The sequence below is a fragment of the Cyclopterus lumpus genome, chromosome 9, assembly GCF_009769545.1.
Source record: "Cyclopterus lumpus isolate fCycLum1 chromosome 9, fCycLum1.pri, whole genome shotgun sequence".
NCBI lineage: Eukaryota > Metazoa > Chordata > Actinopteri > Perciformes > Cyclopteridae > Cyclopterus > Cyclopterus lumpus.
The window spans coordinates 3875619-3893742 of record NC_046974.1 but is presented as its reverse complement, the minus strand read 5'-3'; the positions used below and the strand labels follow the sequence as shown (position 1 = coordinate 3893742).

The 18124-nt window shown below is 39.5% G+C and overlaps 1 protein-coding gene across 1 annotated transcript in view; it reads right to left on the bottom strand.

Moving 5' to 3' along the window:
* LOC117736011 (protein unc-13 homolog B-like) overlaps positions 1–18124 on the bottom strand; it is a 150421-nt gene that overhangs the window by 74696 nt on the left and 57601 nt on the right. The window contains exons 9-10 of the mRNA XM_034540985.1: positions 17478–17765; positions 17125–17212 (exon numbers count right to left, since the gene is read on the bottom strand). Coding sequence (XP_034396876.1) covers positions 17125–17212; positions 17478–17765 — 376 coding nt within the window. The remainder of the gene's footprint in view (positions 1–17124; positions 17213–17477; positions 17766–18124) is intronic.

Sequence of the window (18124 nt, the reverse complement as noted above, 5' to 3'; positions counted from 1 at the left end):
CAACTGGATGTGGATTTGACTTCGGCTCATTAAAAAGCTATTAGTGCAGAGGAGGATCAAAGCTCAGGCCGGTGGCTACGCATTACAATCGTTACTGTATTTTAATTATTGTACTAACGACCAATATGATGCTGCTGTTATGAGACATGGGGAGAGCATGATAGAAGATAATACTGCTGCCAAGTACATAGCTGATTCATGTTAACATTTAGTGTGGTCCACTCATAGTAGACATTTAAAAGAAGGGTTGTCGTGTTATAAGTGATTACAAAAAAAACGAGTAATACACACTTAGAAATCGGGGCAAAGTCTGATCGAATTAGCTCCAAAGTGACCGAGCCAAACCTCTTCTGCAAAGGGTGGGCGTTTAAATCGTGGTCACTAAGAATGAGGAAGAGGAGATGAGCTTTTCATTCCTCCATTAAGGAGGCGTGTACTGTGCGTTCACTGACAGGCCTTTTATTGTACGTGCTGGACCTGTCAATCACCTTGTAGCCCACGCCCTGAAGCGTACCCTGATTTATGGTCTGTTTGACTCTAAATGGACCATAATTTAGTGAATGAACATCACGCTGTATTGAAGAAGACTTGAAACTAGAGTTTGAGACCAAAAACTAATGTTTACAATGTTTACTGAGGGAATAAATCAAGAGAAGTAGAGTCATTTATATAGACTTCTATACAACCAGAGGAGTCGCCCCCTGGTGGTCAGGAGAGAGAATGCAGCTTTAACACATGAAGCATAGACTTCTATACAACCAGAGGAGTCGCCCCCTGGTGGTCAGGAGAGAGAATGCAGCTTTAACACATGAAGCATAGACTTCTATACAACCAGAGGAGTCGATCCCTGGTGATCAGGAGAGAGAATGCAGCTTTAACACATGAAGCATAGACTTCTATACAACCAGAGGAGTCGCCCCCTGGTGGTCAGGAGAGAGAATGCAGCTTTAACACATGATGCATAGACTTCTATACAACCAGAGGAGTCGCCCCCTGGTGGTCAGGAGAGAAAATGCAGCTTTAACACATGAAGCATAGACTTCTATACAACCGGAGGAGTCGCCCCCTGGTGGTCAGTAGAGAGAATGCAGCTTTAACACATGAAGCATAGACTCCTATCAGCATGTGACGCGTTGGGGCGTGAACGTGGGTTTGAGTCCCGACATCTTATCTGTAAAACATCACTGTCCCAGTTTTCACTACACAACTTTTACAAAACAACCATAATAATACTATTCTTGTTTTCAACGTTTACGAAGACGTTTATCAAGTTCTTTCCCACTCATTGTTGTGTAAAACAAAGCACTACGCGTCCGAATTCAACGCTGATTTTGTGCATTTGTGTCAATCCGTGTGTTGTTGTCGAAGGCTGTTGTCGAAGGCTGTTGCCGTGACGAAAAGCTGTCGGCGTGCAGACGGTTAGTTGTCATGCGGAGGAGAAAGTCTGTGTTTTCTAAAAGCGTTCCCATTCCTTCCAGCATTCTGCACAAACTGCAAGAGTAACACTTTAGGTGGTACCCGTGCATCTAGTGATGTGTTCAGGGATTCTTTCAGTACTCGCAAAGAACTGAAAATGGCAGCATCACTTCACTCTTTTTCAGGAGAAGTTTTCATCTATTTTCATCATTTTATTTTCATCATTTTATGAACAGGTCCTTATAGTTTTAACACAGACTGTGTGTACGCGCACACAGGAAACCAGGCTACCGCGAGGACGTTGGTATGCAGATCACTCACTGTGCATTCAGTTGTTCACTAATCTGATTTCCTCCCCACTGCCACTTAATGTTTTTTTAAACAATATTGGCATAATTTAAAGTGAGTTAAAAAGTGATTTTGAAAATGGAAACCGCTGTAACTGGATCCGTTAAAGGATCCTGGTCCCGATGAGGATAAATGAAGGCTGTAATAAAAGTTCAACATTTCCTGCCTTAACATGTGTTTTTCCTCTTCACACGTCTCTGCAGGCTTTGAATGATTATTAATTAACTGTTAGTTTCATTTGCACATCAAAAATCTAGCTGCATCAACCGGATTTCTCTTGATCCCTTTACCTTGTTGACCTTCTCAATTGCAGTTTTAAACACGTACAAGTGTACAATGCGTACAATGCGTTGTGTACAATGCGTTGTGTACAATGCGTACAATGCGCTGTGTACAATGCGTCATGTACAATGCGTCATGTACAATGCGTCGTGTACAATGTGTTGTGTACAATGCGTTGTGTACAATGCGTATAATGCATCATGTACAATGTGTATAATGCATCATGTACAATGCGTTAGTCTACAATGCGTTCCATGCATCGTGTACAATGCGTTGTGTACAAAGCGTACAATGCGTTGTGTACACTGCGTATAATGCATCATGTACAATGCATTAGTCTACAATGCGTTTGTCTACAATGCGTTCAATGCGGCGTGTACAATGCATACAATGCGTTGTGTACAATGCGTATAATGCATCATGTACAATGCATCATGTACAATGCGTATAATGCGTCATGTACAATGCGTTAGTGTACAATGCGTTGTGTACAATGCGTCATGTACAATGCGTCGTGTACAATGTGTTGTGTACAATGCGTTGTGTACAATGCGTATAATGCATCATGTACAATGTGTATAATGCATCATGTACAATGTGTTAGTCTACAATGCGTTCAATGCATCGTGTACAATGCGTTGTGTACAAAGCGTACAATGCGTTGTGTACACTGCGTATAATGCATCATGTACAATGCATTAGTCTACAATGCGTTAGTCTACAATGCGTTCAATGCGGCGTGTACAATGCATACAATGTATCGTGTACAATGCGTTGTGTACAATGCGTATAATGCATCATGTACAATGCATCATGTACAATGCGTATAATGCGTCATGTACAATGCGTTAGTGTACAATGCGTTCAATGCGTTGTGTACAATGCGTACAATGTATCGTGTACAATGTGTCGTGTGCAATGCGTACAATGCGTGGTGTACAATGCGTCATATACAATGCGTGGTATACAATGCATTGTGTGCAATGCGTCATATACAATGCGTTGTGTACAATGCGTCGTATACAATGCGTCATGTTCAATGCGTGGTATACAATGCGTTGTGTACAAAGCGTGGTGTACAATGCGTGGTGTACAATGCGTGGTGTACAATGCGTGGTGTACAATGCGTGGTGTACAATGCGTGGTGTACAATGCGTGGTGGTCAACCAGAGTCAGAGGACCAACGAGGTTCATTCCCAGCAGAAAACGACTTTCCTTCTCGGCTTCTTTCCGCAGGAATCAGAACTCCAGCCTCCGTTTCAAAAAGCTGTAAAAAACATTCCGTCACAACAGTCGTTTCACCCACGAAAAAAACTGAAAAATAAAAAATAAAAACAGCCTTTCATCCACCAGCTGCACTATCTGCGAACTGCAAAATGTAATAACCACTTTCATACACTGATTAGACAAATGGCTTTTTAAAATGATGTTGTATAATGGGAGAGAAGCTGATAATAAAACCTAACATCCTGCTGGGAATTAATTTCTTCCCCTGGAGCTTTAAAAAAAAAAAAAATGAATTGATGTATGAAATACGAGTGCATATAAGAGAATTGTCCTCCTTAGTTTGAGTTTAGAATATATAATATATCTGCCTCGCACACTAAAAGACTCTAAATCAAGATTTCAAAAAAGCTGATTCACACGATGCTGCGAGTGATATTATACACCACTCTTCTGGTTGCATCCCGTGTTTCTATTAAGAGTGAGAATGAGCCAGCTGAGAGGAGAAATTGTATAATACGTGTGTGTGTACGTGTGTGAGTGTGTGTGTGTGTGTGTGTGTGTGTGTGTGTGTGTGTGTGTGTATTTAAAGCCAGGTTTTGGTCCCTGAGGTAAACACAGGGCTGACAGTCAAACATCTGATTTAACGCCGGCATCCTTCAGGGCATAAATGAGCACCATGCCATTCCTGAAACACACACACACACACGCACACACACACACACACACACACGCACACACACACACACACACACACACACACACACACACACACACACCCAGGAGACCGTTGTTCGTGCCCCGTGTAAAACAAAGAGGCGTCGATTTATTATAACTCACATCCATAACAAACATATATATTTTAAAGCAAACAACGATATTTTAATAATCCCAACCAGGTTGTTTACTCAATCTTTTTTCTTCTTCTTCTTCAAACAAAGTGTCTCTTTGTGGAGCCGACTGAGGATTTAATTGTGAAAAAACAGGGAGACGGGAGACAAAGAGGCGTGTGTGAGTTTGTGTTATTGTTGGTCAAATCTGCCAGAAACTTAGGTAGGAAAAAGAAAAAAAATAACAGGTTAAAACTTCAAAGTTTCAGTTTTTTTTACTTAATTTATTAATTAATTTGCCCTGTTTATTTATTTTTAGTGTAAATATTATCTCCTGCGCAATGTCGTCTAAATAGTCTTTCACAGCCTGAACAGGTTACAAGATCTACTGTTTTTAGATCCTTTTAGTTAATTTATTCAGTGTTCGTAAATCACTTAAACATGTTATTTTGTAATCTATATGTACACTGGAATACAGGATTAGTTAAACTAGCGTTTTGTTATGATAAAAATGTTGTTTTTTGTACAAATTTCATTTACGCTCGAGTTTTTTTATTACAGTTTCGATTGTCTCGTCAAAAATATTAATACATATTTAGAATAATCTCATATTCAAGTGACCTTTGAGCCAACTACAAATTCAGTGAATTATTCCTTATTCATCAGGGAAAAGCAAGAAATATAATGAAATACATGATATTATATTGTGAAATCAATGCTCATGGGGAATTAATCTGAAGATGTTGTCAATATTCATTATCGCAGAGATACATACCTACGAAAAGAAATCCAACACAATTATTTTGGATCTTATTTATTTAATCACAAGCGAGGAGAGACCACGAGTTCAACAACCTGTTTGTTCCACGAGTGAAACGAGAAGTTTTGAATGTTGATTAATGTCACGTAACTTGCGTACTTCCGTTTATTTCCTACTTTCTAGTAGCTTTGTTGCCTAAACCTAACTAAATATTTCATAAAGTATTTTACGATCTTTTCCGAAACCTAACAAAATATTTTCATGATCTTTTCTGAAACCTCACTAAGTATTTTACGATCTTTTCCGAAACCTAACAAAATATTTTCATGATCTTTTCTGAAACCTCACTAAGTATTTTACGATCTTTTCCAAAAACTAACTAAATATTTCACGATCATTTCCGAAAACTAACAAAAATATTTTCACGATCTTTTCCGAAACCTAACTTAAGTATTTCACGATTTTTTCCGAAAACTAACAAAAATATTTTCATGATCTTTTCTGAAACCTAACTTAAGTATTTCACGGTCTTTTCCGAAAACTAAAAAAAAAATGTTCATGATCTTTTCCAAAACCTAACTAAGTATTTCACGATCTTTTCTAAAACCTAACTTAAGTATTTCACGATCTTTTCCGAAAACTAAAAAAAAAATGTTCATGATCTTTTCTAAGACCTAACGAAGTATTTTACGATCTTTTCCAAAAACTAACTAAATATTGACACGTGTTGCTGAATGTCGTAGGAAAACAACGCACAAAAAAAGTTCATTAACTTTTTGTAAGAAAATATATGAGAACCGTGGCAATGAAGATACAGTTACTTTGTAATGATAAGAACCTCTTTTCCCACATTAATAATGAGCCTTGATGTTGCTGATGTGTGTGTGTGTGTGTGTGTGTGTGTGTGTGTGTGTGTGTGTGTGTGTGTGTGTGTGTGCGGGGAAACTTTAACTCGACAGGTTCTCAGTCTACTTTTGTATTGTGATAACCCCCCCGAGGAGTTGTGGACTCCTGTGAGTCACAGCGTCTCCTGCTCTTCATGCTTCTCCTTTCTACTCGTCTTCTTCATCTTCCTCCCCACAATCCTCTCTGACTGCCCCTCCCCGCCCTCTGATGCTCGTTTTGATGTCCGCCTGCAATCTCATCTCTCGCAGCCGTCCTTTGGTCGCGTGTGTGTGTGTGTGTATTACCAAGGACAAGAGATGAATTGCAGACAGTGTGCTCAACAACAAAGTAGGTTGTTTGTCGTCGCCGTCTTCCTAAATAACAACACGCTGAGCGCTTTCTGGTCTGAACGACCTTCAGCAGGACAACCTTGTAAATCAGTGCCTTCCAAAACCATTGAGACCGAAGAGCAAAGTTATGGTTTCAATGGGAAGCCCAATGTAACCTCTCCAACTACCGCACTGTGAGAATGTATCTTTAATTTCTAGTATTTCTAGTATATTGGAAAGTCGCGATCATGAATAGTTTATCTCTCATTTCTTTCACGTTTTCCAGATAAAACCTTCACTCATTGCACGACATGTGACCAAACAGCCAACACTCTTGTGTTAAGTACTAACAGTTACACATGAATCGTGACGTTCGTCGTCAAAACTGGCCGTTTCCCATCATGCCCCCTGGTTATTGTCGTCGGTGGCTCTGAGACCCAGTGGTCAAACCAGCTACACACTCTCATCCAGCCTAAGCCCATTGTACAGGCTCCAAGAGGAGTTCATCTACAGTTCATGGCAGCGTTTCCCCTCTTGAGAAGGCGGTGAAAGTCCCTTCTCTTCTCAGGGCTGACGTGTGATCGCTCGGCGACACAAACACACAGACGAGAGATTTTCTCAAAGGTTTCAATCGAGGCACACTAATGGACGGATAAATGCTTTGAAGTGCTCTCAGAAAGGTTGAGTGACAACACTGAATGGCGTTTCTTCTATCTGCAGAAAACAGATCTTTTTCGACATCAACTCGTTAAGTAACGCTTAAAACACGTACGTCGTTTTGTTTATTGAGATGACAAGTTGTGGTTTTCTACCTGCGCTCTACTGTTCAAGTAAAAGACACTTCAAGACACTCAAATCTAGCTAAAACCTTTTCGAAAATGGCCACAGAAACATCTCAAACCACACAATTCACAACTCCGATGTCCACCGCTCTGCTCAAAGCTCCTCCAGACGTCAGGTCTTCAACCAAACAGTTGGCAACCTTTTTTTTTTTGAACTCACTTTTTTTATTTAGTTTTCAACAACAAACAATATGTATTTTCATACAGTCGTTCCTGTCAATTTTTCAGTTGTATGTCTTGGTTCACATGATATTCAGGTACAGTGTACAAGACAAAGAACAACAAACATCAAAGGTGATCATTCCAAGAATGAAAAGAAGAGGAGAAATGAGGATAATGAAAAGATTGCATAAAATAGAAATTAAATACAAATGATACAAATGAAATAAAATAATTAATTTGAATAATGATTGTCCACTCCTGAGTGTATGTGCTATATATGCTTTTCATAGAGGATTGTGTATGATGTGTGTGTGCCCAGAGACAGCTAACAAGAGCAGTTCAACCAGAGGGCCGAGCAACATTCAGTAATAACAATCATTGTAGTAACAATGCTGCGACAGGACCCCATCGTTTGGTAAAGATAGGCTTCTGGAGCCTTAATGAATATGTGATTCGCTCCATTTGATAGATGTCCCATACTTTTTGGATCCATAAGTCGTATGTTGGGGGATCCGGTTTTAACCATCTGATGGTTATACCCTTCAATGCTGCTGTGAGTAATATGTTTAGGAGGTATTTTTTGGCCCTCCCATCCAGGCCTTCAGGTATCGCTCCCAATAGTGCTACTGTAGGGTCTTGTTGGATGTCCTGTTGGAAGATTTCTTTGAGGGCATCAAAGACTTCTCTCCAGTATGTATTTAATTTAGGGCATAGCCAGAATATATGTGTATGATTGGCAGCGCTTCCACAGTTCCGCCAACACAAGTTGGAATGTGTTGGGCCCATCTTAGCTACTATTTCTGGTGTTCTGAAGAATCTGGTGATTATTTTCCATTTAAATTCTCTCCAGGTGTTTGAGTTTGTAACTAGGCGTGCCTCTGTGCACATTTCCTCCCAGTTATTCTGTGGAATGATCGTGTTCATTTCCGCTTCCCATCTCTGCTTTATCTGTTGGGAATTATGTAGATTCATAGATAGAAATATGCTATATAATTTACTTATTGTTTTCTTATCTTCATTCCCCATCTGTATCTCGATTAAAAACCTTTCTAGGGGTGTACGTTTCACAAGCTTTCCCCACTCTTTGTGTGTTGTTAGAAAAGTTCTTAATTGTAGGTACCTGTAGAAATCGGTTTTGGGAAGATCAAAATCTTTTTTCAGCTGCTCGAATGTCTTGAGGTTATCCTCATTAAATAACTGGTGCAGGTGAGCCAGTCCCATGTCTGACCACTTTCTAAAGCCCGTATCCAGATTGTTGGGTGTGAAGGTCTTCATAGATCCGATGCTCGTTAGTAATGAAATACATTTTGGAAGCCCAAAAGCTGTCTGTATTTTGTTCCAGATTTTAAGAGTAATCTTAGTCCACTCTGCCACTTCTTTTACGGGCGCATCTGAAAAAGGCAAGACTTGTAAGGGCTCTGGGCATATGTTTTTCTCAATATTAAGCCAGCGAGTGTATGTGCCATTCTGAATCCACACTATCAGAGGTTTCATTTGTGCAGCCCAGAAGTAATATTTTAAGTTTGGTAGTTTAAGGCCTCCATTTAGTTTAGAGAGCTGTAATGTTTTAAGTCTAATTCTAGGACGCTTTTTTTGCCAGATAAATTTAGAAATGATTTTATCCAGGTTATCAAAACTAGATTTTGGAATTTCTATAGGTAGCATCTGAAATAAGTAGAGAAGTCTGGGCAGGACATTCATGCGAATACTTTCAACACGACCAAGCAGGGACAAAGGGAGCGTAGACCATCGTTCCAGGTCACTGTCAATGCACCGAATCATTCTACTATAATTGGCCTCATATAACTTCTGTAGCGATGAGGGGATGTATATACCAAGGTACTTTATACCGTCATTTGGCCATTTAAATCCACTTTGGAGTTTTACATTTCTTGAGATGTTTCCATTGATATCCATAGCCTCTGTTTTTTCCACATTTACCTTATATCCAGAGTAGTATCCATACTGTGAGATGAGTTCCTTTAGATGTGGTATTGTTGATGCAGGTTGCGTCAGATATAATAATACATCATCAGCATACAGGGATATTTTATGATCCTCTTTATGTATTACAGTTCAGTTGGCAACCTTTTGAGTGTTTTAAACTTACTGTGCATGGGTGGCAGAGGCGTGTTTGACACGCTGGATCTTTTGTAAATGGCGTGAATTGAAGCCGCCGCAACGGCTACAAACTCTCTCCAGGTTGACTGAGAGACAGATTTCAGGTGGAGAATAACTTTCTGAGAATGCAGCCGCGGCAGAAAGAACGAACGGGCGACACAAAAGAAAAGCACAGACACAACCTGCATCGTGCAAACCCACACATCTTGTATTTTGACGCCTCCTTTCTTTTCCTGCTCCCTCTAACAATCACTATAACGCCAGACTTTTACCTCACCTAAACTAAAAAGAATAATGGGCCTGGGATTCGTAGACATCCCACTCCATGATTATGTGTGTGTTATCCACGCAATCACGAACGAGGAAGAATAAAAAGGCAGCAAAAGCACACGCACAGGGTGGGTGAGAGGGGTCCTACAAACAGCGACCTTTGACCCAGGAGACCGCTCTACGTTACCCCGTGTGAGATGAGAAGGTAACGTTCATTTATTTACCACAACGCTTGCATATTTCAGTAACGGCTGGTAACTGCAGGTTTAATGAGGAGAAGATGAGACACTGCCCTGCCTGTTCGGGTCATGTGTAATATCTCTTTGTTGCCTTCGTTATCTCAGCTAACGCTTAAAAATCGCTCCAGTTCTGTCCAAAACACGAGGACCTTTTTCAGACCAATGGGCTATTTCTGTACGGAAATGAAACTGCAGGCGTAAATCAAACACGTTCTTGTTTGCGTCTCCGTTTCTCTGGACAATCAGTTGTCTGGAGTGTCATTTTAATGAAAGGCTGCGTCTATGTATTCTGAGCGTATGTATTGTATTGTATGGCGTACTGCACAGCGACATCAGAACGCTCAAGTTTCCGCGAAACTAATTCTGTTACTAGACAAACATCACATCTTTACAGAAGAGCATTTAGAAAAGCTGCACTGGTCATTTTATTTAAATATATGTATATCTCGTTTTTTGGAACATTACTCTATAGATCTTATTTTCCTTTCGAGTGTGTGGATTGAGACATTTGGGTCACCCTTCATCTTTTACTACAACACTTACGACCCAAATCTTTGTCAACACTGAAACATTATCCAACGTGCAAAGATTGCAACATCTGTAAGAGGTCAGGAATAGTCTTCCAGCAGGTTTGTTTTGTCAGAAAATACAATTAGTACCGAGCAGTTTTGGGGTGTTTTTTTTGCTCCTGTCACATTGAACTGTCTGTGGCCTCGTTTTTCACTGACATATATATATATATATATAAAAATACTGCATCTCTATGGAAACAGCACCATCATGGCTGAAACGAGAGAGAACTCAAATATGTCTTTTGTGCAGTATAACAGTCACCATGCCATAAATCCCCCAAAAATAAAAGAAACGCACGTTGGAATCAATAGATCCAACATTGTTGTTTGCAACCTCTACTTACAGCCTTAGTTTATTCGGGACAATATTTTAAATGAGACATTCGGTTGCTTTTTCTGATGCAAGCATTAGTTGCACATGATGTGTTTAAGGACCGTCGAAAACGTGAAAATCTGACAACAATTCTTTTTTATTTTTTATTTTTTTACAGTTTCTGGCAAGTAGTCTTGGCAATTGTTTAAAAACAACATGCTTTTTAATTTGCTCTTGGGTTTTGGGGTTGAGAGGGTTGAGCACTGTGTGCTGCATGATAACAACTCTAATGCACTAATGGTCATTCCCAGATTGTCAAACCAAATCTGAAATCTGAAAATCTAATTATCCTTTCTATTCAACAGTCCAAATCCATCTGGACATGTATGCGATATACTGCCAACAAAGAGGCATCGACAAAATATCCAGTGACAGCGTTTACATTTGAAGACAATATTACTCGACACTTTGATCTCCAGTGTTGTCCGTAAAGTCGATAGCAAAAAGCTCCGACATAATAAGTAGTAATATGACAGGGGGCTTCAGAATGTGCTATTTCAGTGTGAGCACACACATCTGCCACCAGCTGCAGCGATGACGCCCCCAAGTCCTACACTAATGTAAGGTTGTGTTTCCATAGAAATGTGACATGGTTGCCATGGTACAATACTTTTTCGACAGAGACAAACGCTATTTTTGTCTACATGAGGGGATAACTGTTGACCAGAGGCAAACCTGGATCCACCCTCCGCCTCCCAGACTTCAATAACACTGTCAGTTATTTTCTGTATGTCATTTTTGAAATAGTTCTCGCCACAATAATTCAATTCAATTCAGTTTATTTTGTATAGCCCAAAATCACAAATTACAAATTTGCCTCAATACACAGCCTTGTAATGACGGATGCCTACAAATGGAGGCGAGGCACACTCATTATTCCTAAAGCTGAATTTCGCCCATCAGTTTGGAATAACATTTTTAGCCCTGTTGCAGAAGTGCAAAGTCAGATTTCAGCAAATAAATAGATATGTAATTCTTTGTAGAACTACATGCATATAAAGGGATTGTATGTCCATATGTAAGAGGAATTCTTTGGGGTTTAAATCACATTTTCTTTTTACCTTAAACTAAAAAGTATGGTATGCATTGAGTGCAGCTAAATAAGGACCAGAGGCCGTGACACTGAACAGGATAAGTTACTCGTAGATAGATCGAAGAATGGATGGATGGTGATAAATGTGAAAAAGGCAGCAAACTTGTTTATTAAAAGTCATCTATCCAGAGCCCCTTTAAATTAGTGGCATTCAAAAGTGACAATGAGAACAACATTACAAGAATTGCAAAGGTCAGACTGAGGATTTCCATGTAACTCTACTGCAAAATGAAAAAAGAAAGAAAGAAAAAATTCAAGATACGCTTCATCACCAAACTGAAAAAGGGAAGTGTACGATCACACACACACACACACACACACACACACACACACAGCACTCCTGAGACCGTAGCCTAATGACCATCGAGCGGCAGAATGCTTGTGCAATTGGTCGTGAAAGCTGATTGATCTGCTGTGCCTTCCTCTCTGCGTTTTGAGCGAGATCAAATGTGGCATTTAAAGAAATGATCTATTGTTGATGTGGAGCTCTGGACTGCATGAATTAATTATTCTCTCAGATCTGAGCTGAAGTGGCCCTCAGCGGTGGCAACGAGGCATCGTCACCCGTACGGAGGTGGTGGCTTTCTCATAAAGTCTCTTTGTTCTGTTGGTAGAGAACAACCCTACTAAGCAGCAATAATTACAATTTCGGAATATTTTAGAATCAACGTCATCCCAATGTTACCACCATTTTCATATTCCCTTAATCAAGTTGTTTTTTCTTGACACAGTTTGTTTAAATACTGCTGCTGAGAGATGTTAGCTAATAGCAACAGTGGAACATTAGCAAATACTGTCAAATTGGATAATCAAAATTAAATTAATGAGCGTTAATCCAGCTTCCACTTCCAAAATAATAACTCACATTGTATGCAACTGGACACGATTTTGGCAACTTTTTGGCATCAGATGTTTTTTTTATATCAGTAGTATTGACCAGTCACGAGCTAGCCTTGGTTGAGTGCAGGTCCATGTGGAGAGCAAAAGAGTTTTGGCTGAAGTGAAATCTCAGAACCCATCGGCTACCTTTAGATGACGCTTTTTATTAGCTTAAAACTAGCTTGTAAATCGGCTACCTGGAGTGTGAAGAGCCCAGATACCCGCTGGCCGCATCGTAACCCCTAAAATATTGGCTGTTGCAAGATTGCCTTCTCCAATACTGTCCCAGTTTCAGATGTGTATGTAATTAAAACAGTTAATGAATCAAACCTACACATTACAGTTTAAAATACAACACTGTGGGGTATAATTACAAAACCTCTTTGATTCAATAATCAGCTGATTTTAGTGAATTGCTGCTTAATAAGAGCTGATGTTGGGATATTTATGAGATGTATTGTGCGACTGTGGGTTAGTGGTTAGCAGGTCCGTCTTTCAATCAGGGGCTTGGCGGTTCAATCCCCGCCCTAGTCGATATGTCCTTGAGCAAGACAATCAACCCTGAATTGCTCGCTGTAGCTCTGTCTATATGGTGTATGAATGTAAGATGATTGTAAGTCGCTTTGAAAAAAAGCGTCAGCTAAATGTAATGTAATGTTCTAGCGTAACAGAAAAGGCTGTCTGATTCTGAGCTTGGAGAATTGAAATTGAAGAGAACACAATGTTTTGAGCGCTTTCCGGTATATACGATGACATTTAAGTCAGCTAAATAAAAACATATTGGATGATGTACTAGCAACTCCAAATTGAGAGATGGAGAGACAAGAGTCAAAATTGATGCAGCAGCAACAGCCGTACCCTGACTGTCCTACACGTCCTATAATGAAACTCAATAGCGTCTGTCCTGAGACCATTCCGGCCTGCTCTATTGGTGAATGCCACAGTCTTTTCAGCGTTCTTGACCCCATCACCTTGAAAACATCTAATACTATCTCACTTGCCTGGGGTGGCCTGATATTCGCATCTTGAGAAGAGGGATGGGATTCATGACCGACAGTCCATCAGGTTTATTATTTAAGCAATCAGATCATTTTCCTTGGGAGCAAAGTCATAAATAATGTAATACTTTATTGATCTCCCTGGGGAAATTTTTGTTGCTCTCTGCTCTTTGTCATGTAGGTCAGATTACAGGGTGAGCCACTGACCAACAGGGATTCTGTGTCTTGCTCAAGGACACTAAAGTAATGCGGATGCGTGTCAACAGAGGTCCTTGGACCCACTTGTCCCCCTATTCAATGGTAGCAGGACTAGCTTTTGTTATTTGTCAGTCCATGTTTTCTAGTCGGAAATCTCTTGAGATTTGATTCCTCTCAGTGCTTAATTTCTTTAATTCTAATCCCTGAGAAACAAATGAGAAGTCTAAAAGCTCATTTTAACACAATGTTAACTAAAAATGGACATGGGAGTGAATATTTAAAGTGTGGAAAAAGGTAATTCGAGAGAAATAGATTGCACTAATCACACCAAAAAGTCCCGAAAGGAGTGGCAAGAAGGGAAACAAATAAACAAAATAAAAACTGAACTGGCATGTTATCAATGCCTCGCCTAAATTCAATTCAATTCAGTTTATTTTGTATACCCCAATATCACAAATTACAAATTTGCCTCAGAGGGCTTTACAATCTGTACACATACGACATCCCTGTCCCAGGACCTCACATCGGATCAGGAAAAACTCCCCAAAAATAACCTTTGACAGGGAAAAAAGGGAAGAAACCTTCAGGAGAGCAACAGAGGAGGATCCCTCTCCCCGGATGGACAGTGGTGTGTGTGAGTATATGTATATTAATCACATTGTGACAACTCATCTGCTATTTGGTCAACACAAAATCCATTTTTTTACGACCAGGTGAGTCCTTAACACAATGTCCTCACAAATACTAAAAATACCTCAACACAATGTCCTCACGAGTACTAAAGAAATACCTTAACACAATGTCCTCACGAGTACTAAAGAAATACCTCAACACAATGTCCTCACAAGTACTAAAAACACCTCAACACAATGTCCTCACGAGTACTAAAGAAACACCTCAACACAATGTCCTCACGAGTACTAAAGAAACACCTCAACACAATGTCCTCACAAGTACTAAAGAAATACCTCAACACAATGTCCTCACAAGTACTAAAAACACCTCAACACAATGTCCTCACGAGTACTAAAGAAACACCTCAACACAATGTCCTCACGAGTACTAAAGAAACACCTCAACACAATGTCCTCACAAGTACTAAAGAAATACCTCAACGCAATGTCCTCACAAATACTAAAAACACCTCAACACAATGTCCTCACGAGTACTAAAGAAATACCTTAACACAATGTCCTCACGAGTACTAAAGAAATACCTCAACACAATGTCCTCACGAGTACTAAAAACACCTCAACACAATGTCCTCACGAGTACTAAAGAAATACCTCAACACAATGTCCTCACAAGTACTAAAAATACCTCAACACAATGTCCTCACAAGTACTAAAGAAATACCTCAACACAATGTCCTCACAAGTACTAAAGAAATACCTCAACACAATGTCCTTACGAGTACTAAAGAAATACCTCAACACAATGTCCTCACAAGTACTAAAGAAATACCTCAACACAATGTCCTTACGAGTACTAAAGAAATACCTCAACACAATGTCCTCACAAGTACTAAAGAAATACCTCAACACAATGTCCTCACGAGTACTAAAGAAATACCTCAACACAATGTCCTCACGAGTACTAAAAACACCTCAACACAATGTCCTCACGAGTACTAAAGAAATACCTTAACACAATGTCCTCACGAGTACTAAAGAAATACCTCAACACAATGTCCTCACAAGTACTAAAAATACCTCAACACAATGTCCTCACGAGTACTAAAGAAATACCTCAACACAATGTCCTCACAAGTACTAAAGAAATACCTCAACACAATGTCCTTACGAGTACTAAAGAAATACCTCAACACAATGTCCTCACAAGTACTAAAGAAATACCTCAACACAATGTCCTTACGAGTACTAAAGAAATACCTCAACACAATGTCCTCACGAGTACTAAAGAAATACCTCAACACAATGTCCTCACGAGTACTAAAGAAATACCTCAACACAATGTCCTCACGAGTACTAAAGAAATACCTCAACACAATGTCCTTACGAGTACTAAAGAAATACCTCAACACAATGTCCTCACGAGTACTAAAGAAATACCTCAACACAATGTCCTTACGAGTACTAAAGAAATACCTAGTACTAAAAACAGCTCAACACAATGACAACACAATCACATCATGTGCAGGAGATGCAACAAATGAATAACAACTTAATTTGTGGTGTGAAAAAATACCATAATCCCTGTTTAATCCTACAACCATTAAAAAACAACAAAGCACTTCAAGTTTCTTCACAGTTTTTAAGTATTTTGCTGCTTTTCATGCCTTCAGCAGAGTTGCAAGTTGAGAGATGACAAGAAATGAGGGAACAAGACCAACAAGCACAACAAAATCAAAAAACTTTAGAATACCACATTTCTGCTATATTTGTATAATAGGATCTGTGGAACAATTTGATTGCATATAAAAATGTAAACAAACTCTGCATTTCCAGTACACAAACTATACATCACATAATAAACACCAACAAATAACAACAGTATTCACCTTAAATACTATTCAGTCACTTCTTTACAACCTTTGTTTTAAAGTCAGTGTCATTTTCAAGTTGCTTGTCACCACGTTTTTGTCTTTTTGCTGGAGTCACGATTTCAAGATATTTTTAAAAAGGTCCTTCCGGGGGGTATTTATCATATGTTCACACAACCATAACTGAAACTCAAATTACACCTCTAGGGTCTGTTAGAAATGAATAGCCTGAGGTAAGGTGAGTAAAGCCAGAGTTAAGTTTTCTATATTAAAATGTATTATGATGATCCATACACAAGGTTTAAGTAATACATTCATAGAATGATGTATACAAAATGACACTTCACCCCGGTCAACTGTAAACCACCCACAGGTGTTTGGTACTCTAATCTGATAATTTGTTTTAACTCACAGTACCATGTGTAGGAACTTAACAACTTTCTGTAACAGCAGAGTGAAAGCCAGATCTGAAGAAAACCCAGGATAAAAAAGGGTTTACCAGATCAAAGTGGAAATCCTTAAGGAACACAAAATTGGTGCAAATTGCTGTAGCATGACTGGAAACTCAACCAACCCAAAGGGGAAATGAGGAAGAGAAGGAATCATCGCGAGAGAGAGAGAGAGAGAGAGAGAGAAAGCAGTATATGTATATATATGACATTTTGCTGATTTGATTGAATTTCCTAGTGCGGGATACAAGTGTGTGTGTGTGTGTGTGTGTGTGAGAAAGGGAAACAGACAAAGAGAGAGTAGTATAAAGAGCAGCAGTGCAGAGAGTGCACAGAGAGTAGTCTTCCTACCTCAAGGAGCTGCACTCTCACTCTGTTGTATGCTTTCAACCAGCGAACTTTGGATGGAGAGCATGGTGGAGGGCCATCCTCGAAGAAACTGAAAAGATCAATCAAAAGAAGATGAGCAAGTTCAAAGGGAAAAGATGGCGGGCATGACTCAATATCCAAATTGTATCAGTCCCTGAATCTTATAGTCGAAGGATAGGTTCACTATTTTACTAAAACAAATTCCAAGGAGCATTCAACTGTTGCTTCAAGACCAAAATTAACCAACAAGTATATACTCCCTCACTGACTTCCCACCGGCTGACACTATAGATTATGTAATAATGCAAACATAGACGTCTACATTTTGTACGTACCTGATTTTGGTCTGAGTCTTGTTATCACAGTTGTCCAAAATTGGTTTGGGCAAGATGACCGAAGAGTCTTTAAAATCTTTGTTTGAACCAGGCTCCGGTAGTGGATTCAGTTCTTTCTCAACCTCCTCCTCTTCTTCGTCCCAGGTTGACTTCTGGCTTTTGAGAGGGCGACGCAGGGCGCTGGCGTGGCGGGTCTCTGGATCTCGCCGCTCCTCCGCCTCAGAGCTGAGCTGGGAGCTGGCCGGGCTGAGGTTGCCCGATGAATCAAAGCGACTGCTGTCCGGTGGACTGCAGGAGAATGAGATTATCTTTTAGAATATTATTGTGAGTTGTGAAAGCAACGTGTAGTTACCAGTACTGCATAATCAAAAGGTTTTATTCCAAAATTCACTATTTAGGAAATTACAGCTTAAAATGACTTTGTTTTTCCAAAACATAGATAATGGGGAAGTTATTGTAGAAGAAAATACATTTTCTTCACATTAATTTTAAAAATAAGTTTCCATTTTGAATATCAAAGTGATTTCAAAATAAAACAATTTGATTCATTTGTTAAAGGAAGTATTAAGGTGTAAAACTGAGGGTAAAAAAAAAGCTCATCATCAGATCCAGGGAAGACGGTGACACAAAACAAGGGAAACTAGCAG